This window comes from Mesitornis unicolor, unplaced genomic scaffold (genome assembly GCF_000695765.1).
Source record: "Mesitornis unicolor isolate BGI_N332 unplaced genomic scaffold, ASM69576v1 scaffold18975, whole genome shotgun sequence".
Classification (NCBI taxonomy): Eukaryota; Metazoa; Chordata; class Aves; order Mesitornithiformes; family Mesitornithidae; genus Mesitornis; species Mesitornis unicolor.
In genome coordinates this window covers 1,338-25,955 of record NW_010185027.1, presented here as the reverse complement: position 1 = coordinate 25,955, position 24,618 = coordinate 1,338, and the positions used below count along the sequence as shown (strand labels likewise).

The 24,618-nt window shown below is 38.4% G+C and overlaps 1 protein-coding gene across 1 annotated transcript; it reads left to right on the top strand.

Annotated features, from left to right (window-relative positions):
• The first annotated feature begins 1,196 nt into the window (after nt 1-1,196).
• On the top strand, nt 1,197-24,113 carry SYTL3 (synaptotagmin-like 3). The gene is made up of 9 exons (XM_010184695.1): nt 1,197-1,306; nt 2,682-2,897; nt 7,306-7,370; nt 10,367-10,418; nt 11,575-11,641; nt 12,553-12,625; nt 15,936-16,060; nt 21,038-21,181; nt 23,931-24,113. Exons 1-9 carry the CDS (start codon nt 1,197-1,199, stop codon nt 24,111-24,113), a joined length of 1,035 nt encoding a protein of 344 aa, XP_010182997.1.
• The last annotated feature ends 505 nt before the right edge of the window (nt 24,114-24,618 follow it).

Below are 24,618 nucleotides of genomic sequence, written 5' to 3'. Positions count from 1 at the left end.
CTTCTTGTAATACACACTAGACATTAGTATTGAAACTGAATATGGTGTGTAAGCTGAATTAGGTTGAATAAACTTTTTCTTTCTCTATTTTGCTCCAAAGTATATGAAAATTATTTTCTATTTTAGTGGGAGTTTTTCAGAAGTTAGTATATCCAAAATACAGTTGTGATTCTCTTTTAATTTTATACTTGGGGCCAAAATTATTAGTGCACTGATACGGAAACAATACAAATCTTAATTCTTTAGTGTTTGTTTGTATTAACAAAGCTAATTGCATTGTTAGGTATTAAACTGTTTCTCTAGAATTAACAGATATAGCTAATTGATAGAAGTGACTTCTAGAGGGTGTCTTTCCCTCTTTCCTCTTAGGCTTGTGGCATTTTGTCTTTTCAGTAAAATGATATTAGAGAGGAGCATTTTAGTCTCAACCAGTATGACTTTTCCAGTCGTGGGGTTTGTAGGCTTGTGTTCAAAACTAACTTAAGCTTCTTTATTGGTTGTTTTCTGCTGACTGTAAAATAAAAAAAGTGAAGGTACATGGCTGAGTGTTAATGGACAATATGATGAGACTGTCTGAAGAACAGGCTTGTCCTAAAACCTCTTCTGTATCTAAATTAGTGTAGGAAAGGTCTGAGTATAGCAAAATGTGGTCTTCATGTCCCATTTCAAATGTCTTGAAAAGGTGAAGAGAAGAGATAATAGCATGTATTCTTTTTTTCCCTAGGCCCAGAAATCCCAAATCTACAAGACCAAATAAAAAAAAACCTCAAACCAACATTACCCCCAGTCCTTTACACCATCTCTTGGTGAATTTTCCCTTTACATGGTGAGACTCAAAGCCCTATCTGCAAGCTCTCATCTCTTTTGGAACCACTGTCAGCAAAAAAAAAAAAAAAAGAGGAAAAAGAAAAGAACAAGAAGATCTCTCATGTGAAAAGGACAGGACTGTTGTGAACTTGCCAACTGCTCATAATCCCTGGATAGCAGAGACACTTAAATGATGGCTTGTGTGAAGATAGACATGGTTATTTTTCTCTTCAAGGGTATGACACAGTGAAACGTATCACCAATCAAGTAAGAGCACAGGCACTTACTGAACACTCGGACCACATTACACTTTATGAAGTAGCACTCAGTGTTCTGGATGTAGTAGAACCATAGGACAGGAGCCTACAAAATAAAGGAAGTTTGCAAAAATGGCCTGTGAATTTAATCTAAACTTCCTTAAAGAACTGGAACGAGAGGCTGTTCTGGAAGTCCTGTACCGTGACCAGGTGGTGAGAAAAACAGAAGAGGAAAGAATAAGGTATCTGCTGTTCCCCTATTTTTGTGTTTATGTTCCTTTTTTCTCAAAAGTACTCCTTGCTGTCATTCCAAATGTATTCCTGTTTTAATTTTTTTTTTAATTTTTTTTTTTACTTCTTGTTAGCTAATGCCTTTTTAGTCTTTGGGAAAGCTAACGGTTTTCTGGAGCCTCTTGGATTTACTACTACTATTGAGTACTCTGCAGTAAAGATGAGCAAATACTGTTCAGTGGCTACTCGATTAATTTTACTTCTAACCTTCATAGAAAGTTCAGTTGCTGCCTGTATTTTTCCTATGGAGGCTTTATGCATTCTCACCACACTCCTATGTGTGCCTATATAGTCCTGGTAACACAGAACACGTTCAGATCTTTGGGTGGCTTATTTAACTTGAGTTGTGCCAAAATGGAGTTAAGAATCATTGGATACCTGCTCATTGTACTGAATCCATCACTGTCTCTTTTCACATACAACAAGCACACTGCACTGTCTTGATGGTGTCATTGGTTAGGAACAGGACTGTATTTAATCATTTTGCACTATGCAAGTATTCAGTTATGAAGGATAAGGGATAATCCTCCAGCATTTTATTTGCTTTATGTCAGAGCTAGAGCGGGGATTTCCTTGCAGTCTGTACCCCACTTTGTCACATTGCATCTCTGTGTAAAACAGAGTATTGGTGTTGATAAGTTAGTAAGTTTTAGTCTCTTAAATGTAGAAACTTAAAGTTTTTTTACAGCAAATATTTATGTAGGTATTATTAGACACATTCAATAATTGTGAAAAGTAAGTAAAGGGTTATAAAGAAAGCTTGAATTCATAAGAAAATCCCTGATAACTGTTGATGATGTAGCTAACAAAAATACAGATCTTGATTATTGGCATATGTAATATAATCAAAGTTTATGAAAGAGAGAGGTTTCGATATTTTGGTCCAATGTGTTTTTGAGTTAACTTTTAGGTGATGCATTTGTTATGATTAGTTTTACTTGATCGAAGATTTGATTCTTGGATAAATATGATAAAAAACATCATCAAAGGAAAGAGACAACCGTTTAGTCTCAGTTTTTGTGTGTCAATACATAATCACTTGGATGCACAATTTCGGTGCCCTGCCCTGAGTGTGCATGACTGACATGAGCAGAACCCCATTTGTACCAGAGTATTACTGCGCTTGTATGCACAGTTGCTGTTGCATATACAGTCACAGAGCAAAAATGCTGTGTATAGACACCTTCAAACAGTGCTCAGTTGAAGTCAGACTTAAGGGGATATCTCCCACTAGTAATGATATGACAACCAGGGTATTAGCTTGGGACTTATGTGAGAGTTTTGGTCTAGTTAATATGTTTTGGTTTTGTTTACTTGGGGGATTAGAAAACTGAAACTACAGCTGCAGCAGCTTCGGTGGAAAGGAGCAAGAAATGAGAGCCGTGAATACCAGGAGAGGTCTTGTGCTCGTTGTCAGAAATCACTTGGGCTGTTGATGAACAGAGGTGCAGTGTGCAATGGGTGCAGTCATCGGGTGTGCTCTGAATGCCGTGTCTGCCTGAATCCTTGCCTGTGGAAGTGCACCGTTTGTTACGCTCACGGGTAAGAAATTATACTGGTTTGGGTAAGTGCTGGTTTACACTGGTTATCCACTGGATGCACACTGGTTTTGTGTGTATCTGTTGGTTTAAACAATTAATGAAACAAAGCCTTTGGTGAAATGAAATGTTGGGTGAAGTCCTGGCTGCAGTGAAATTGATGGTAATTTTGCATTATACCTCATGTAGTCAGGACTTCCCTTCCTGCGGTTAGCGAAGTGGGTCCTCAGTGGAGCATAACAAAGATGATGTTTCTGAACTGTAGTTACAACGCCTTCCCTTGACTCAATACTGAACAAGTACTCAATACTGAACCAATACCAAGTTGCTGAAAGTGCTATGTTTAGGTGTAGTATAGCAAATTTCTTGACAATTTCCTAATCACGATTTTTTGCCTCATACTACAGGAGTGGGAAACCTGGGTTGAAGAAAAATTTGGTCATGTTTTAATTAAATATAAACCTCAAAAAGCATTAAAATAGTTATCAGGAATTGTTTGGGTGTGGTCAGAAATCTACATTTGTTTACTTTGAATTAGTTGCTTTTTCCTTTCCTGTAGCTAGTTGTTAAGCTGCCTTGTATAGTTGCCTTGGTTTTGTTTTCCAGGAAACAATCTTTCTTTTACTGTATTGGTACAATTTTTCGCAGAATCAGAGTATTAGGAGTTGGGAGGGACACTGAAAGATCATCCAGTCCAACCTCTCTGCCAGAGCAGGATCACCTAGGCCAGGTCACACAGAAACACGTCCAGGAGGGTTTTGAATGTCTCCAGTGAAGGAGACTCTACAACCTCTCCGGGCAGCCTGTTCCAGTGCTCCGTAACCCTTACAGTAAAAAAGTTTTTCCTCATGTTCAGATTGAACCTCCTATGCTCCAGCTTGCACCCATTGTCCCTTGTCCTGTCATTGGCTGTCACTGAGAAGAGCCTGGCTCCATCCTCGTGACACTCACCCTTTATATATTTAGAAACATGAATGAGGTCTCCCCTCAGTCTCCTCTTCTGCAAACTAAAGAGACCCAGCTCCCTCAGCCTTTCCGCATAAGGGAGATGCTCCACTCCCTTAATCATCTTTGTAGCCCTACGCTGGACTCTCTCCAGCAGTTCCCTGTCCTTCTTGAACTGAGGGGCCCAGAACTGAACACAATATTCCAAATGCAGTCTCACCAGGGCAGAGTAGAGGGGAAGGAGAACCTCTCTGACCTACTAACCACATCCCTTCTGATACACCCCAGGATGCCATTGGCCTTCTTGGCCGCAAGGGCACATTGCTGGCTCATGGTCATCCTGCTGTCCACCAACACCCCCAGGTCCTTTTCTGCCTGGCAGCTTTCTATTTTTGTGTCCAAATATTCTCTCAGAGTCCCTGCTATTCATCAGAATCTTTCTAAACCAAATTGCTTAGCTATATTTCCACCTTTGATGAAAAATATTGTGTAGACAAAGAAACATAGTTTTGAAAATGAATCAGCAGCTGTGCTGGATGATATGTATCCCTGTACAGAGAGTGAAGATTTGGATGAAATATTGCTTTTTGCCAAGAGAAGAATAACGCACCACTTCACTCTATCGTAGGATGCCAAAATGAGATATAGATAATGCCTGAGAAATGTAAGGCAAGTTATTGGTCTTAAGCTAAATGACTACTACTAGTTTGAAGTAAATTTCTATAGTTTGAGAGAGACTAAACTATCAGTAAAAAGATGTTTTCTCAGTTTATTTTGCAATGTATACATAAAATAGGCAGATTAGCTCCATCTATATTTGATACAAAGCAGTTACTAAATTTTGGTGCATGTATCTCACTATCTGTGCTTCATGATATAGGCACTAAAAGGGAAGGTTAAAAAGTTAACTTTCCATATCCTCCTCTAGGGCCCTCCCTCCACTTCCTCTTCTTTTAACTTGGTTTCCAGTTATTTGGTGGCCACAGTGGAAATCCCCTGTAGAGCGTAGCTAGTTGTTAAGCTGCATTGTATAATGCTAAACACACCTAATTATTTTGTATGTAATGGTAAAACCAGGAAAGCATTATTTCAATGAATTAAAACAGGTTTTTACTTTTCTTTGAGGAAATTACATTTTTTGTCTTGCTCATAAGGAGGAGTTCTTCAGCTGTCATTTAAATTCTCTTTAGTAAAGAGACAGCACATTTGATCTTTAGTCAAGATGCAAAGTCTATTAAAATCAGACTTCTACCGTTGCCTTCAGTGAGCTCTACATCAAGGCTGCAAATCTCAAGGGTAGAGAGTGCAGCAGTGTGATAAATGCTACTCAGCACCTTTTGTTTACCCTGGTGAGGGAAAAAAAGAGTAACTAAGAAATGTAAGAGCTGATTTTCATGTCCTGAGCAACTGTAATATTGAATCTTGGCTACCGCTAAAATATTTTTTCCTGATCAAGACATTAGCAGCAGCAGCACTACTGAGATTCTCTCCTAGGCACCAGGGTCATGTTTGTATGGAAGATGCTTAAAGGCCTCAGTGGAAGAGCAGAGATAGGTGAATGTTCATTGTTCACAAAATAAGAAATGTAAAAAGTCTTCTGAAGTGACAAAGTTTGTATCTTTCACCTGCAAGAGGCATCTCTTATGTGAATAGAGTTGGTAGAGTGTGTGTTTGTTTTGTTGTGGATTTTTTGGGTTTTTTTGTTTGTTTTGTTTTGGGTTTTTTTTTGTTATTTGTGTGTTGTTGTTTCTTTTTTTATTATTTTTTTAAAAAAAAGAAATCCTGTCTTCTAGGAGTCTAGAAAGACATTTGCTTTGAAGGAGTTAAGTCTATTTCACCTGACAAGGATAGTTTTTTATCAGCTTTGTTGTCACACCTCTGGTCATAGCTTAGCTTAATACACCCTTTAGCCTGAAAAAAAAAAACCACCAAAAAGTGTATTTCTAGATCTGTTTTCATCCTGGGACTGATCTCAGCTTCACATGAGCCTGTGTAGATCTGGAGATTGAACTCTGGGAAGATAAACATGGGTAGTGGGCTGGAGATGAGAATAATCTACCAATGCAGAGCCCTTGAAGATCTGGTGCAGCCCAGAGATTTCAGACATTTATTAGTTGTATCTCCATCCAAAGTAAATAAATATGCTGTCTCAAAGTTATTTTAACCTAATTTTCAAACTCATCTGTGTTCAGTTATACACAAGGATAGATGGTTAAGAATTAAAAGAAATAGTGCAATCCACACAGGTAGTGATTTTTTTTTTTATATTTTGCACTGCAACTTACAAAGGTATATTTTAAATGCCTAAAATGCCTTAAAATCAAGCCACAGATATAACAGAGTCCTATGTGTAGTTTGACTATTTTAACATAGAGTAAGGTGAGCTGTGAAATGGCAGATGCAGGGATTTTGTTGCCTGGCGTTTGGTGGATACTGTTATAGCTCTTGCATTTAGAGATTCTGGTTTCTAAAGGAGGCAAGCCCTGCATGAATTTACTGTCTATATGTTGTTGCCAATTTCAAGCAATTTTGGCAGAGGAAATGGTAATAAAGAGATTCATTTCATAGGAGGAAAATGAACTACTGGGTAGAGAAGAAAGTTTAGTGGTGCCTACACTGAGAAATTTCTTGCAGTGGGACTTCATTCTATAATAAGCATTAGAAAATCCACAAGGAATAGAAATATTGCACATGCCCTAAAAATTAGTAAGACACTCAGATGAGAATTTGGAACCTGAAAACTCCAGAGAATCCTTTCCTCAGTTACAGTTCTTTTTGTCTCTTTAATAATGGATGAGTTCAGATTGCAGACTTTGCCTAAGTTAGTTGAAGACAACAAAATGCAAGAGCCAAATCTGCTGAAAATCTGCTTTTGACAAAGCTAATTAATGAGATAATTTGGTATTTGTTAATACTTACTTTTCTGATCCTGTGGTCCTGGTGCCTGTGTATGATGTTGACATCATTGATGTCAGTCTCCACAAAATGGAGAGAGATGGGCCATGAAGCCATCACATCATCAGGGCTGTGGAGCTCAGTGCTCCCTGGTAACCATCCCAAATTCTGCCTGGGAGCATATCCCCTACCAGTGCCTTGCCCTTCTCAGCCTAGGCTGCAGCTGTAAGCAGTCAGTACACCAGCCAGCACAAGTGCCTTGCTGTATTGCAGGTTAGTTGTGTAGAATTGAGTGGACGCAGGACTCCTGGCTTCAAAGCAATTCCTACAGCAGTATCTCTTGCTTTCCATGGGCAGTCCTACATAGCAAAAAGGATAAAAAAAAATAATGGAAGGGAGGAATCCTTTGCTTGCAAACCTATAGCAAAATCAGTCAATGGAGTGAGCAGTCATGAAATCTTAGTTGTATAGTAGGATTAAGAGGAGTTGTTGGATTGATAAATAGTTATCAAATATTTGAAGACATGCACTTTGGAAAATGTTCATTTAAATGTATTTTCATTGTTTTTCAGAGATGTGAAAGTAAAGGCTGGTGAATGGTTCTTTGAGGAACGAGCAAAGAAATATCCAGGTGAAGGTAAGCACTGTAACAATTCATAAACAGCTCTGTAATGTGTAGTTCTTATCTAAGTGACACACAGAATGTAGTCTGTCACTGTATTTAGTGTTTCCTCCACTTGGTTAGAGCTTTGTCAGAAATTACCATGCAGTGCATCTGTCTATCCACTAAATAAAGCATGAACACAAACTAGCACAACACATTTATAGCAGCCTTCCAGTACCTGAAGGGGGCCTACAAGAAAGCTGGAGAGGGGCTCTTTAGGAAGGCATGTAGTGATAGAGCAGGTGGTAATGGCTTTAAACTGGAAGGGGATAGATTTAGATTAGACATTAGGAAGAAATTCGTGACCATGAGGGTGGTGAGACACTGGCACAGGTTGCCTAGAGAAGTTGTGGACCCCCCCTCCCTGGAACTGTTCAAGGCCAGGTTGGATGGCGCTTTAAGCAACCTGGTTTAGTAGGAGGTGTCTCCACTCATGGTAGGGGTTTGTACTGGATGATCTTTAAGGTTCCTTCCACCTCAAACCCTTCTATGATTCAATGATTCAGAAGTTTAATTTATTTTGCATGAGTAATAAGAATAAGAAAACTGCTGGTCTTATCAGTTCAAATTAATGAATGTGTAAGGCTTCTAAGAAATACAGTGACATGAAATAAATATAGAAACGTTAGAATATATGTGCAGGAAGGAAATGATCTTGCATTCATTATCTGTCAAAGTTAAAACTTCAGTTGTTTTCACTGTGAAAGTTCTAAAGCCTAAAGAAATGACAGAATGGAATAAAGAAAAACGTGTATACATGTTTTATACATGCTATAAATCAAGAGAGAAAGAAACTGCTTCTTCACTTCCAGCCAGCTGCACCATTGCCTTGGATTCAGTCTTTTCAGTGCAATTAAAAATAAAAAGCCCTAAAACAAATTCTAGAGAATGTGGATGAATTGACCTATGGGGAATGTGTTTCACCAGCCAAGGGTCTGTTAGTCTTCATTCTCACCTACAATGACTAATAATGTAGAGAGGATTTACTTCTTCTTTACCTTAAAGTGCCATTTCAGATAGGCAACTATTTCACTTTGTACCTGACTGTAGTTAAGTGTTACAGTTTCATTTCCAGTATTGCCATCCTATCTGGATTTAAGAATAGCTAGTAAAAAAGGAAAGTACTGAACTTATCTCTTGGATAGGAAGAAGTTTATAAATGGAAGAATGCAATCAAGTAAATTTTGGGTAGTAGGTATTCATGAAAGACAGCAGGTAACATATTCAGAAACTGAACTGCAGTTTCTGCTAAAACAAATAATTTAAAATATGTAAGATTTCACTGAAGTCCATTGTAGCTAACGTGATTTCTGATTTTAAAGTATTAGTTAATTGGTTTTTTAAAGCACAGTTGTATCCTGTAACCATTGTTAATTTTCCCTCATATTCTTTTAGGTAAGTCTAAGGCCAGTATTTTTAACAATCATTCTCAGTTATTGGAAAATGATATGGTGTTCTCAGACACTGAATCTGATATTGCAAGCTACTGACTGTCCCTCTTTCCAGTAAAATGAATGAGTTCTCACCTTGCCTTATCAAAGCTTTGTGAGTGCTTGAAGCATTTTGCTTAGTTAGTCTAACAGTAATATTGTTGAAGTCACAAAGATCTAAGGATATACAGAAGATAAGCCTGCAGGGGGAAATATGTTTTGTTTAGTTGTGCTATAACTAAAGGGGTTAAAAATGGCAAACTTTACAACAGCAGCAATAGTAATGTATCCTTCAGGCCTGGAGAGACAGTGCCCTCTGTTGGTTTGAAAATGTAACACAAGTATTCACTGTAAAATAAGTTTAACTGAAAAAATACACGTTACAATGAAGTTTTCTCATGTTTCAGCGTAAAAAAACAAACAAGCAAAAAACCCTAACCCCCCCCAAAAAAAAACCCAAAAAATGTCAGTATGCTTTTTATTACTTTTGTGTAGCTTCTGTCTAAAGAATAAAATCATATTTTCATAAAAGTAGTAGATTGCCTTACTAAGAAATTAAAAATCTAAGAAATAATTTAATGTTGCAATAAATTGATATACAAAATATTAGTTATTAAACTCTGTTATTAAACAGAGCATTAATTCTGAAGTTTTGATGAAAATTTGTAACATCAATAAATTGATTATTGTTTCTGCCATCACTAAGAAGTAATACATTATAATTAATGGTATCTTCAGCAAAGCATGGGTCACATGCTACTTTCTGTATTTGGAATGCTGAGTGATTAAAGCCACTCTAGATTTTTTCAGCTGCCCATTTGTTACATGCATTTAGCCTTTCTTTCTGTTTGCGGTCACTCGGGAGCAAAGTACATTTTTGTGAGGGTTCATTGTTTGTGCCTGGTGGAGCGCTTGCTCCTTGGTGTTCTTTACATCATGTGGCTGCTCACCTGAGGAACGTGACACGGTTGCTATTTCCCCACAGCGACAGCCTTAGTTCCTGTCTGTGAGCTAGTCCTGCATTTTCATGATTGTTCAGGTCTCTACTAGGAAAAGTGAAAAGAATTTTTCATAAGATGCAAGCGATTACCATGTGCTTACTCTTGTACACATTTTCAAGCTTTCCATAGTGTTTGAGATTTATGGTGCTTCAGTGCAGCGGGCCCATGCACCACATGCCTCCTGGACCTCAGGACGCTGAGGGCACTTAGCAGCCTGTAGGAATGGACCTGTTGGCATCTGTACATGATTGTCCCCAGTGTTTGAGAAGAGCTGATCTGAAAGTGTCACCTGCAAGAGGGAAGGTGAAATCGTGATAGAGTTTGTGATACAGGAGAGACTTGCATGTTGCTTGGCATGTATACTGATATGTCAGGTGGGGGTTGATTTCGCTTCTGGCTTGCACGTGCATGAGCTTCTGTAAATACAGGCCAGTTCCTGAAAAAGCACTGATTTTTAAAAAGTATTACACAGGTATTAGTAACTGCTGTTGGTGCTAAATGGCTTTTGAGTGTTGGGGTTTTTTTCCCTCCTTTACAGGCAGACATGAGACAGTTGGTGCAAAGCTCTTGGAATCTTATCAGAAACTGAGGTAAGGCTCATAAAAGGACAAATGGTCCTAGGACACTGAGAATTTGTATAGGTGATACATTGTATGTTATCAACTAGCCAGCAGTGTGTATTTGTTTATTATGAAGAACAAATTTCAATACTTTTGGAGTACATTAAAATAATTTACTAGGTATAATAACTATAACATCATTATTTGCTCAATGAGAGATAATGCTGATTTGATAGCTTTGGTATAAATAGTAGAAAATAAGCTATGTATTCAGTAAGACACGTCTGCTTACCAAGACTTACAACAAGTAAAAAATCCAGTTTACACTCAATAAATATCCATACTTAAGTTATTACCAATGATACATAATGAAATAACAGTCTACTTAAACTATATTGTATAAAAGAAAACTTTTCCTTTAACAGAAAAAAGGCAGAATAAGATACAAAGAGATGGCCTCAATTTTATGTTAATTATCTGGTGAGGCATACCTGCATAAGACAAAAAACTTATAGTCAGCTAGATATGACCCTAACCAGGGCTGTGTAAGGACTTGCTTTTACCTAGTTGTGGTAGAAGTGAAAGAGAATCATGGGGAAAAAAGTTCACCGGCTGCCTTTAGGGTCTGTGATTGTGCTGTGATAACAGACTCAGTCAGATAACAGTTAGATATTTTTTTTAATTATTCTTTTTTTTTCCATAGACCTGGGCTTTTTATAACAGATGAAATGTCTGGAATGCTGTAACGGGGATCTAACAGCTCTGGGCCCAGGCAAGGAAGGATCCTTTTAGTATTGTGAATAAAGATGACTATTTTCTGAAAACATCTCTGAAGCAGAGAGGGGATACGCTACACAGAAATTGTATTTTAACATTCAGGACATAGATTGTAATACTGCCAACCATACAGAAGTAGAGGAAGCTTGTACTAACTTATATCTTCCTGATAGTTTTAAATTAATAATTCTGCCTTGAGCAGCCCAGGGTTGAGAAGATAGAACGATAGTCCTAATTCTTACAAATAGGCAATAAGTCTGTGCTGCAACTCTTTAAGACACAGGATCTCCACCCAGATCTTTAGACTGCAGGAAAGACAGATAGTGAAGATACTGTGCACAAATATGGTTTATTTATTCATCTATTAGTATATTAATTGTTGTACTGTTTATTGTCTTTAAATTTCTAGTAAAATTTCTGTTGTGCCTCCAACTCCGCCTCCTTTCATGGAATCCACAGCAGGAAGTGACAAAACGGTAAATGTATATATCTGAAAAATATGCGTATACACGCACCTCTTAGTGTGTCATTCATGTGAATAGGTCAGCCACATAAATGCAGTAAATAGCAACTGCTGTAGCATATTTATAAATGCTGCCTTATTTAACTAAATAAATAAATAATTTGTCTGTCTTTTAAGCTACACTGGTAGTAGGAAAGAAAGATCAGAGTCTATCATGACGATGTTTTCTATTAGTTTTTGGTTTTGAGGGAAGTTATTTGCCCTCTTTACTTGTCACTAGAATACTGCACCTTGGTGCCTTACTACAGGAAGGCTGGACTGAGATTTCCTGAGCTCCTCTCCAGCCTGAAGGATCCTATGGTATTCAATAGTCATAAAGTGATCATTCCATGTGTTAAGTTCATTACTGAGTGAAAAACAGTGAATTTGATGGTTGCCCTTGCATTACAGTTTCTAGAGAGCAGAATAGTAGGACATGGTTCAGAACTCTTGGAAACAGCACTAAATTACTTTTTCAGCTCATTTTGGACTGGGTCCTGAGGCCCTGGTTTTGAAGCCCATCGTAATTCTGTAAACATTTTAATATGTGGTTACCTTGAGTTTGATGAATACTCTGATTCAGAGGCACAGGAGCATCTGTAATAGATAGGGCTTTCCTACTTGAAATTAATTAAATACATTACATCAAATCAGTGGTGTAATTAGTTGTATTTATGAAATGGCTATGTGATCTTCCTACAAGGAGTTCCACTTTATATATAAAGATTATTTTCAATCTTCAAACATTAGTGTGACAGTTTTCAGCCATGTCAATATATGAATTTGTCTGCAGAACTGAGTAAAGGGCTGCATCCTTACCCTGTGATTGTTATGTGATCATGAGAAATATTTTGTGTTTTCTTACTTGGCATCTCCCATTTGCAGGAACTTGGACAGTCTAAACGCTTTAATAAATCTGTGGAAAACTTGTTTTTGTCTCTCACAACACATATAAAAAGTAAGTAGCTTTCACTGCTTTGTCATTCTAGAGTAACGTAGTCAAATGTTTCCCGATTTTTGCCAGAGTATTGACCAAAAAATAGTTATAAACAAAGGGTATTGAGTAATAGCTGAAATGACTAATGCCAAGATGGAGCCAATCTGAAAAATAATACAGTAAGTCTAGTTCTTCTTCAGTATTCTGCTAGTTGTTTAACAAGCTGATGATACCAACCCAGAATGCCTTTCCTGTAAAGATGTGAAAAGACTGTAAAATGTTATTTTTAAGTTTACTGGGTGTTCTGATGCAGTATATTTAACTCATGTTAGCAGACCGTAATAACTGCTTTCTATCTGAATAAACCTCAGCTGACCCTGTTGAAGAATCCATCATGTAATGGAAGTGGAGTTTAATATTTTCATTCACTGGCAGTTTTCAAGAGGACTTCCTTCCTCTGTCTCAGTCTGTCTGGTTGTGTGGGCTTTTTCAGTGCATGCTTCTAAGAGCCAGCCAGTCCTAACAACTCTTCTTTCCTTCTGATACTTTTTGGTGCTTTCCATTCACTTATGCTGCCTTCTGACTACACTGAGGACAGCCAACCTTTGTGAAGATAAATTAAAGGCATCAGTGACCAGAGGAAAACAACTTCTGAGCTTTATGAAGATTATAAGGGCTTGCAGATTTGCATGTATTTGAACAAACTGTAGTTTTTCTTACTAGCTTCATCTTAGACAACCTGAAATGTGAGATTAGACCTGAATTAATCTGGCTTTAGTGCCTAACTCTTGCCTTAGCTCTTGTGTGGTCTTTCCTCTAACTTCTTCCACCTGTCCTAAAGGCCTGTGCTCCTTTAACTACACAAATTGAATGTTGTCTATGTGAACACACATTAAAGCTGTGCAGAGACACAATGGCTGTCTCTCCTGAACAGAAAAGTAGTGTGAGGTGGTGCAGGATACTTCATTACTGGAAACATAGAGCTGAGGCAGCACAGAATTGGATGCAAAGTAATTTCTTCTGCTTTCTGTTAGTTTGAAGCCTGGTCAGATCCCACAGTTACTGGTTAAGATTGTCAGGACTGCAGCAAGCTGATTTCATAGTTCACTGCCAAAAAAAGGAAGGTCCTACTTCCCCACGTCTGTCTTCCCCTTTATGTTTCTGGACTTATGCTACCATTGCTTAACTTGAATTAGCACCAGTGTTTCTGGACCTCTCTGAAAACTGATTTAGCTAACTAAAAGGGCAGAACATGAACCCAGACAAAACACAGAGGTGCTTTTCTGCTGGTTTATTGAGTTAAATAGGCTCAAGGTAGGGTATATATATTGGAGCCTGCACAACAGAGGGTACTGAGCCATGTGGCCAGGAAGCCAGGGATTGAGGGAAGAGCAGTGGTTGCAGAGGGGGCTGGCAACAAGTTGTCAGCTCAGTTCAGCTTGGATGTGAAACCCCACCCAGGTGCTATCATCCTCAGTTAGGGTAGAACCTTTCAATTTGTGAGAAAATAACAGGCTGTTGCAATCACTTAAGTCAATAATTTAAAAGTGTAGGAAGTCTTATAGAGAGACTTTGGCTTCTTGACTTAAGAAAACAGCTCTTTCAGTAAATATGGCCTCTTAATGAAAACTGGTACTGTGCTGATAAATGCTTTCAGTCATGGCTGTCTAAAGTTAGTACTCTGTATCTTATCTAGATAATAATGTCCTGGTTTGCAGAGGTATTTAATACACCCAGTTCTTGTGTATTACAGTAAATAAACATGGAGAACCTCATTACGCCTCTGATTCTATCACTGGTGCCAGTGTGTGTGCATGTCTGCGAGCAGTGGGAGCAAAGGATTAGCATGTGCAACACAATGCTGCCCCTGTACAGTCTGCTCTGTATGCTGTTGCCTCCTGTTCAAGCGTAGTTTGACAGCAACAGGAGATCATGATCCAGTGGTTGCCATTTGATGAATGTAAAATGAGTTGCTGGTTGAGGTTTAATCTGCAGCACAAAATTTCCCTTGGCACTTGAGACAGTCCCCATCTTCTGACAGTTTGGGTAGAGAAGCCAAAGGAGGAATAGATATGAAAACTGAGCAATCATTTTTTTCTCACACAAACTTGTTTTGTAACGGGTTCATTTTAAAGGAGTGTGTTTCTGCTTCTATTGCTGGTCAAGCTACTCAGATTGTAGCTACTCCATTAGATCTCTCACTTCAGTCTCTTTTATGATCTGATTTCACTGTGTATTTTAAAAACCTGGTTTCTTTTACTGTCAGAGATGACTTAATTGAGCCTGCCTATGGATATGTCACGTGATGCCTTAATGGTGTACACGGAGTACAGTAAACATCTGAGGACTGGTTGCTGCTAAGAACAAAACTAACCCAAAGTAGCTTTAAAAATCACACTTAAGAGTGCCATTGGTTTTGAATACCATAATGATACATTATCTTTTGGAGGTTCCTCCACAGAGGCTTATATTGTGAGAGAAATTATTTCTTCTGTATGAATTAAACATATGATAGCTATTTCATGTACCACTTATAAGTTATTAATTCTTAATGAGAGACTATCTGGGATTTACAATAAAGTGTCTGCTGCCAAGCCTACTAGATTTCAACTTCAGAAATCACAGATGAGTGCTGCCCTTTCCCTTAAGTGAAGTTCTGACTGTGTACCCTGAGGAATAGGAAGCAAGAAGTGGTGCACTGAATGTCCAATTGTCCTATAGATTTATTTGACGATAAACGAGATGTTACTGAAGTGCTAATTCAGTAAGGTACTTAAGTATGGACATTAGCTTATCCATATGAATAATGTTATTGAAGTCAATGAGGGCTACTCATGTGCTTAAAATTATGTGGTTTGGGAGTATGTAATCTCTCTCCTTTCATCCATATTTTGGATACATTTCTAAATATTTTCCAGTATGATCTGCCTTCTAATTTCCATTGTTGTGTTGCTTTACATCATTATAACGATCTTGCTTTTTTCCTGTACCAAACCAAACTGTTTTTCAAATCAAACTATATATAGAGACTGTAGTAGCTACTTCTGCAAAGAAACTGTATTTGATAACATACAACAATTCCTTGCAGCAACTATAATGCTAGGAAGCAAGGAGTATAATTTCCAGTTGAAACAGCAGGAAACTTTTAGGTAGAAACAATATAATTACACAAAATGGGACCAGTGCTTGCCTTTCCATCTTTTTCTTACTCTTAGGAGATCAATACTAAAATTGCAGGATAAAAGTTTGAAAGCTACAGGAGTAGCCTGTAAATCTACAGGATTTCTTGCAATGTTCATTATAGTGACTTCTTTCTTTATTTTCACTTCAGAAATCTCTAAGTCCCAGAATGATATGGCTGACAGACGTCTCTTAACCACAGATTATGGGCAGAACGTGGAAAGAAGGAAGCAAAGAAGAAGCCAGTCTGACACTGCCATCAACATTACAAGCAGGGTACCCATGTTATTATACACAGTCTCTAACATTAAGGGCTGTTTCAGAAATTAAATATATTTGTAAGAATAATGACTCACACAGTGGAATTTTACTTGTATTATATGAGCAGGACTTAGCTGATGTTCAGACCGTGACCAGCACTCTGATTCTTCACAAGGTTTTTGACTGAATCTGCAAACTTGATCTCAGCCTAGACCTGAAATGTTAGACTGTGATTTTACGAAGACCTATGGGTCTGGTATGACTCACATGGGGAGGCAGAGGATGGGTCGTTTTTCTCTCAGGTGCTCATAGACTCTCTTGAGGCTGATTGATGTCTGCTCTGTGTGATTGTTGGACTGCAGGGAGATGCTGTCTCTCATCTTCCTCTTGCTCCTCTTGGTGCTGAACAGAACCGGGCTGTGACCCTCCAAAACCTGTCCTGGCACTTTCTGAGCAGTTTTTAATTTGGCAAGGAGAAAACATTGACTGCTGTTAGTTCTTGGGCAACTTCCGTGTTCCTTTTGCTTTGGTTACAGTCTCTAGCTTTCAGTGTTTTATTGAGATGTTTGAGAAAAATCCAGTCATCTGTTTTTCCACAAATTTTGCAGGACTGAACATGATGTAATGTATCTGCTTTAAAGTTACACTGAAGATTTTGTTTTGTATACTTTCACCTCTCAAGTGACTGAACTTTGTCCATACTCAATTTTCCACATAGTGGGTACTTACTGAATCACCTTGTTCATCTAAATGAGGCAAATGAGTTAGAATGAGGTACCTGAATGAGATGCCTCAATTAAATGCTGAGAAAAGCTTTTGCTTGAGGCCAGACCTCATGGCAAATACTGCTTACAGCTCCCTTTGTTCACACTTTTCCCTTTCCTCTGGAGTGTTAGGTGTTGATAAATGGAAGAGACAGAATGTCAGACAGCATGGACTGGTGGTTTGAATTGGCCCAGCAAGGTCTGTGAACTCTATTAAATTAGTTCTGGTATTTTTGTATACACTTACATAATAACAAAAATTGTCAACAATTACTGACTACCTGAGTTCTGCTTTCAGTGTTACTTTATTCCACTGGAAGGGTACTACTCTTTTAATGCATTGAAAAACATCAGAGTTGGAGATCATACGAACTTAAATTATGTTTCATTGCATGCTGGTCACACACAGCCTGTCATGTTTAAGAGATGGATATGGATTCTTTAGCTTGAGAAATGTATTATAGGAGATTCCAAATTGTTTGTGTGGGTTTTTAATCGCTCATTTGAAAATTTAAGTTTTTAATTTATGTCCACCCTTTGCATTACAGATTTTGAAAGATAGGTTTCAATGTTGTTTGTGTGTCAGAACACTGTTTCTCTGAGTCAGGGACCTTTTACAGAATCACAGGTTGGAAGGGACCTCTGAAGATCATCCAGCCCAACCCCCCTGCTAGAGCAGGATCACCGAGAGAAGACCACACAGGAACATGTCCAGGCAGGTTTTGAATGTCTCCAGAGAAGGAGACTCCACAGCATCTCTGGGCAGCCTGTTCAGTGCTCTGTTACCTTCACAGTAAAAAAGCTTTTCCTTATGTTTGGGTTGAACCTCTTGTGTACTACTTTGTGACCATTGTCCCTTGTCCTGTCGCTGCACACAGCCGATAAGAGTCTGGTGCCTTCCTAACACCCATCTTGTAGACATTTATAAGCATTAATGAGATCCCCCATTGGTCTCCTCCAGGCTAAACAGACTCGGCTCTCTCAGCCTTTCCTCATATGGGAGATGCTCCAGTCCCCTCATCATCTTAGTGCCTCTATGCTGGACTCTCTTCAGTGGTTCCTTGTCCTTCTTGAACTGGGGAGCCCAGAACAGACCCCGGTATTCCAGATTTGGCCTCACCAGGGCAGAGTAGAGGGGCAGGATAAACCTCCCTTGACCTACTGGCCACACTCTTAATACACCCCAGGACAGCATTGACCTTCTTGGCTGCAAGGGCACATTGCTCATGGTCAGCCTGCTATCCACCAGGACTCCCAGATCCTTTTCCCCTGGGGTGCTCTCCAGCAGGTCAGCCCCCATCCTGCACTGATATATGGGGTTGCTCTACCCCAGAGGCAGTACCCTACACTTGTCCTTGTTGAATTTCATTGTTTCTCCCTGTCCAGGTCACGCTGAATGGCAGCACAGCCTTCTGGTGTGTCAGCCACTCCTTCTAGCTTTGTATCATCATTAAACTTGCTGAATGTACACTCTGTCCTATCGTCCAGGTTGTTGCTGAAAACACTGAAGAGGTCTGGGCCCAGTACCAACCCCTGGGGAACACCACTAGACATGGTCTCCAACTAGATTCTGCCCCACTGACCACAACTCCCTGAGTTCTGCCCTTCAGCCAGTTCCCAATCCACCTCACTAACTGATCATCCAACCCACACTTCTCAAGTTTGGCTGTGAGGATGTTATGGGAGATGGTGTTGAAAGCCTTGCTGAAGTCAAGGTAGATCACATCCACTGCCCTCCCCGCGTCCATCCATCCAGTTGTGCCATCATAAAAGGCACATTGGTTAAGCACGACTTCCCCCGGTGAATCCATGTTGACTACTCTTGATAACCCTCTTTTCCTTGACATACTTTGAGAAGACGCCAAGAACTAGCTGTTCCACTACCTTTCTAGAGATGGAGATGAGGCTGATGGGTCTTTTTTACCCGTGTCCTCCTCCTTGCTCTTTTTGAAGATTGGAGTGACATTGACTTTCCTCCAGTCCTCAGACACCTCTCCTGTTCATTCATTTTGTTTCATTCAAACCAGTTAGACTATATTTAAGTTAGTTAATTTTAGTTTTGCTAGAATTACTGTTGTTCTTTTTTCTTGTGAATGTCATCTTTGCTATTTAGTTAGTTAAAATTGAAGGAATTTTACTCATCTGTCCCTGCACTTATATGATGGCTTTTTGTATTTTTACTGTGATTTTTAAAAAACATTTTTAATCTCTGTCAATTGCATTATTTTTCCATTTATTTTTTTTCTTTTGCATCTTTGTTTTCTTTTAATGAGGATGGTTGTTTACATCCTTACTAGAACTATGACTTAAGTTTAGGGACAGAACCTGTTTTAAATTACACTTACAAAACAACTAATATTCAAATTTATAACAACATACAATGTAGAAATCTTACTACTTGTGATTTCCACTCCAGAAAGAACTTTCATTTTCAGATAATGAATTGAAACAGTATTTTTTTCCCAAGAAAGTGTGCATTTTTCTCCTAGGAATGTCTGGGAAGTAATAGCTGTAACTCTGCTGTTTTGAATGGGCAGAGTAGAAGACTGGGGCATCACCTCAGTCTCAAAAGCACTCTCTGTTTCTTAAGTTTTCCAAAGTTCTGTTATCTTCAGAGCTTGATTCCTTCAGATTAAAGTTGAAGATATTATATTTAACTTCAGTAATAATGGAAAAACAATCCAGTGGTAAGAACTACCAGCCAGTAGATTTGGGATGTTAATTGAATAGTGTTTTCTAGAGCCTCTCACCATCAGAATCTCTCAGTTCATTAAAGGAACTGCAATTATACCTGTCACACTGGTGAACAAGCAGACACGTGCGAGCTCTGGAAGGTGTTTGTGGTGCGTCGGGAGCTGTGTGTTACCCCTCCTGTGACAGCGGCTGCGTGCTGCTGCAGGCATTAGAGCTGGGCTAGGTGGGAGTCTGCCTTAATGAGACCTGGCGCTAAGTTTAGCACTGGCAGTGATGTTGGTTTTGCTTTCGTTTGGGGTCTTTTGAGACTACATTCTGAATGCATTTTCTGTCTGTTTCCTTCTCACAAGGGAACTTGATGAAATCTTACATTTGTTCCTAAGGCAGGACAGTTGTTCCACATAACAATTTCCGTGTGTTATGACAACAGCATACAGGTTTGGATTTTGCACATCCTGTTTTTTCAGAAGCAGTCTCAATGTATTATCTCCTCTCTTGTCCTCATTTTTTTAGTGCTTTCTGCTGATTGTGCAGGAGGGGTTCCCAGGTTTGTTAAATATATATTATCTGTTTCTTTTATGCGAATAAGTCCTGATCTTTTTTGTTGATTTAGTCACACTATATTCTTTCTAGCCTTTCAGGTAATCCCTCTTATACAATTTTTTTCAAGAAATCATTTTCTTAGATCCTAACCATGCCAAATTTCTTACCTCACTCTTTTCCTACCCATGGAACTGTGAACACACTTTTCATAGATTGTACTGTCCAGGGGTAGTGGTGTGCCAGAATGTGCTAAAATCTATTTTCATCATATTTTTAGTCCTATGTATTAGTCTTTTGGATTTTCATTCTATTAACTGTTGTTGGTAACAAAGGTGGCTGAAGGTAAATCTCAAGGAGTTTTGCTCCCATATATCTTAATTTTCCCCAAATTATCAGAGTTTTCATGGGAACATTGGAAAGATGAATGGACTTAGTCAAAGCAAAGCCAAGAACACCTCAGAAATTTAAACTTTTTCTATAATCAAAGTTAGCTTAGATTATAAGAACTTGTGAGTCTTTCTATTTTCAAGTCTCTTTCAACTTACATTCATTCTTGCATAGGTATACATGGGCATGCGTCATGCATATTGCAAAATACTATTTTTAATTTCCTGGAGGCAATATATTTTTTCTTCCAAAATTACAGTTTTGTTAAAGTCTAATAAGGCCTTTTATTAGCATATTGCTGCTTTTGGTGTGTTATTAGTAGACTGTCATTAGTAATTGCTGTGGTAGTGATCCTTAGATTAGGTGGTTGTACGTTCATTTCAGAAAATTATGAATATAATGAAGGTACTACTAGATGAGACAGTTGCAATTCAACATTTAAATTAAGTTACTACATTGTCTTTAAAAGTGTGCCACCTGTGTGACGTTGATTAGAGTGAATTGGAGCTATTTACTGAATTTTCTTCTGATAGCATTCCTGAAGGAATCAGGACATTTTTCTTAAATGAAGAAAAAGACACATTACTTGTTGAATGTCTTACAGATCAAAAGTACACCCAGTCTTCAAGAGCTCATCACTGGGGCCCAAGATGACAGTGAAATTCTGACCAAAAGGAATTGCAAGGAGGAGGAAGACATAACAACCAGTCCCACAAGTGATACAGTTTTCTGTGATGGTAGAAAACACGTAAGTTAAAGGGTGAAGCACAACAGAACAGATGCCTCTTGGGAACAAATATAAAAGCTAAGATCTTGTGCAAAATGTTGGTGTATTTTAGATTATACTTCAAAAGGAAAGAAGAATTTTACTTCAGTTTGTATCTGATGAAGACTGGCTGCCTTTGGCACTGTCCTCGCAGTACCACTGAACTTTTTGCAGCATAAGCCAAATCAAATTAATAGTTGATCTATCCATTGATAGATGGATATATCCATTGGTAATGAATAATTGATAGGTCAGCTCCCTCTGAATTTTGCAAATGCAACTAATATTCTTCCCATTTTATATTAGGTTTGGGATCACGAACATGATTCTTTCTAACCTAGTAGCTAGCTTTTTCTCTTAAAGCTTCATTTAACAGAAGGGCTTTGTTATTCTGCAAGAGCTGTGGTAAAGGAAAAGTCAGTGGAAATTCAAATGTCAGAATGCCAGTGAATGAAGAGGAAGCTGACAGTGTTGGAAACCAGGGGAACAGTGCACAGGTTTAGGGGATGGCATTGAAACATCCTCTGATGGATGGCATTTTGAATACTGCAAATGAGAGAGAAGGAAGCAAGTTATAAATTAATTCAGCACATGCTTTAAAGCCTGTATCATTAACTGTGGAAGCTAATTTAGTGATGAGGTTGAGCAGGGTGAAGTATCCAAGAATCCATGACTGATGTTGTGAAGAAGAGAACGAAAATGACTTTTAGGGAATCAAAATTAAAGCAGCCTGCTCACTTTGCAGAGGAGTATAAACACACACAAGAACGTTGGCGCTTTCTCATAGTTTACTGCCCTGTGAAGTCTGAGGTGATAAACTGACAAATGGGTAACAGTTTTGGACAACATTTGTGGCTCTAATAACAACCATTTGAACTGGTCTATAGGCAGCCCAGGCTTAAAACTGAAATATTTTCTACTATCTTATGAAGGGGAAGGTTAAGTTCTATTAAACTTCCCTTTATGGGTAAGTGTTGGATGTTGATGACAACTCTGAAAATGTGTATTCCAAAATATCAGATGGCATTGCTTCCAGGCATGCTAGCAGGAGTGCAATACATGGATTCATTGCTAAATCCCTGTACACTGAACCAAAAGGATGAGTGATTTCTACATTGAATGTATGTGACTCCTCATCAGGTGGGAGACGTATGTAGCGATATTCAGTTCAAACCTATTCAGCCTCTCTAAATAAATAAGAGGTCCTGTGGAATAAATACTAGGGACTTCTGCAGAACTTTTAATAGGACACATGAGCTAAGAGAAAAATCTGTTTGCATTCCTTTATCATGAAGGATTTTGGTGCAAAATAAGCATTTGTCTGGTCAAATGAATAAAAATATGTTAGTGAATGAAAGAGCAGAGCTAAACAAAGCTGCAAGAGAGATTATTTACACTAATACACATCTTGTGGAGGGAGCAAGATCACATGCAACAAGCATCGGGTCGAAACAGTCCTAACACTTCTTGTTGCTTCCTTGGTAAGCAATCTGACCCTTCTTTTGTCAAGTTTATATGTTACTTAAAGCTTATAAGAAAGAATAGATAGCTTCTCTAATCTAAGTTGTTGGTGTGAATTTTAAAATTAGTATTTGGCAAGATGCACAAATGAAGGAGAGCATCTGCATGGAAGAGAGATACAGTCTTATAAATGCTGCTCTGCAGTCTTGGCTGCTGGGTTGTGCAATGCAGAACTCCTTGGTTAACCAGTCCTGTGTGGGTTGATGTTTATTGTCAGAGGGAGGAGTGATCTGACACAGATATCTTGGTGACCTAGGGCAATGTTGCTGTGAAATTAATCACAACAACAATCGTGTCTTCATGGCATGAGCTATGTAAAAAGTTTCTAGAGCTCAACTTAAAGAATATAATTATGAATGAATGGAGATTGAAACTATTTTGTTTGAATTGATAAGTTGTTACAGTGAAGGCTCAATAGCACCATGAAGTTACATGTCTGTGCTGGGCCACCGAAAGAATCATAGTCTCTTCCTTCATTGCAGTTTCCTGGCCTTTGTAAATGTTAGACACAAATGCTGATTAATGTGTGGATGGACACCATCCAAATCTTTGCCCCATAGGTGAAAACAGATAAAAGGAGAACAAAGTGGCTGATGTGAGCTCGGAAACACTTTTTCTTTAGGTACCAACATACGACAACTGGATGTCTTTGTATTTTAATCTTTCCTGAGTGGTTTGCTGCAGTATGGAGTATGTAATTTTTATGTGGAAGTGGGGCATCTTGTAGAATATTTACTGGATGTGCAAGGCCACTTTTGTTTCCTTTAAGACATTATAGAACGTAACATTTTGGCAGAGTACCCTGCTATTAGCTATGTATTAAAAGCAGTCACATTCAATGTTTTGTATGTTCTTAGACTTCAGAGTTTTTTTCACTCTCTTCCTTTCATGTCCGATTTTTCTCATGGGAAGCCATATAGCAGTTTTGTTTGCAGACAATTTCTAGATCTAGAAATTACCTAAAAACACATTTTCTTAGCCTAGAGAGCTTACTGAAGAGACAAAGGCAAAGCAGTTAAATTGCAATTACAGTCATAATTTTCAGGGCTGTTATGGAAGCAACACAATGATTTATACAGGTTACCTTAAATCTTTGTGATCCCCAGTAACTCTACAGTCATGTCTGTAAAGATACTTACTTTTGAGGGAAATAAATGGTTTATTCTGTTTGATCTGAAGCTACTTTTCCCAAACATTTTTCTTTTCTCAGGGGAGTTTGTATAGTCTTAGCAGCACTTGCACCGAGTCTGGCAATTTTGGCAAGGCTTCCATCACTGGAGAAATAGAGTTTGCAATAAGATACATCTTCAAAGCTTGCATCTTAGAAATTTGCATCAGGGGATGCAAGAACCTGGCTTATGGAGATGAGAAGAAGAAAAAGTATAATCCGTAAGTATTTTGTAGAGAAGGAAAAAAAAAGGTAAGGAAAATGTTCTGGTTTTAAAATACTTACGTAAGTTGTGATTGAAATTGAGTGATACATGATAGTGTGCCATATTAGCACTTTTGGAACAGCCAACATGTGTATCAGCCCTTGTTACATATACACAGTGCAAATCAGATGAGTTTCATACCAGTACTTATTCCATTCTGACCCTTTTCTGCTAGTAATTGTCTTTCCCTGGCTGTGAGAAGGCAGTCGGGTATCTGTGTTGCTGATGATCTTGAGATCTGCTGTTCAGATTTTAGCTCTTAGGTTGTGCCCACAAAATTAATATTTACGTGGCTAAAACATGAGATGTCATGTTCCTAATTCATCTGCTGTCTCAGTGTGTGTCACTGGGTGCTTGCTATACTACTTCTGTAGTAATATACTGCTTCCATCTTCTGTAATAGGAATAGAAATTTCAGATACTGCAACACATTTTTAAGTCTAAAGCTGTTTAATAATTATATAT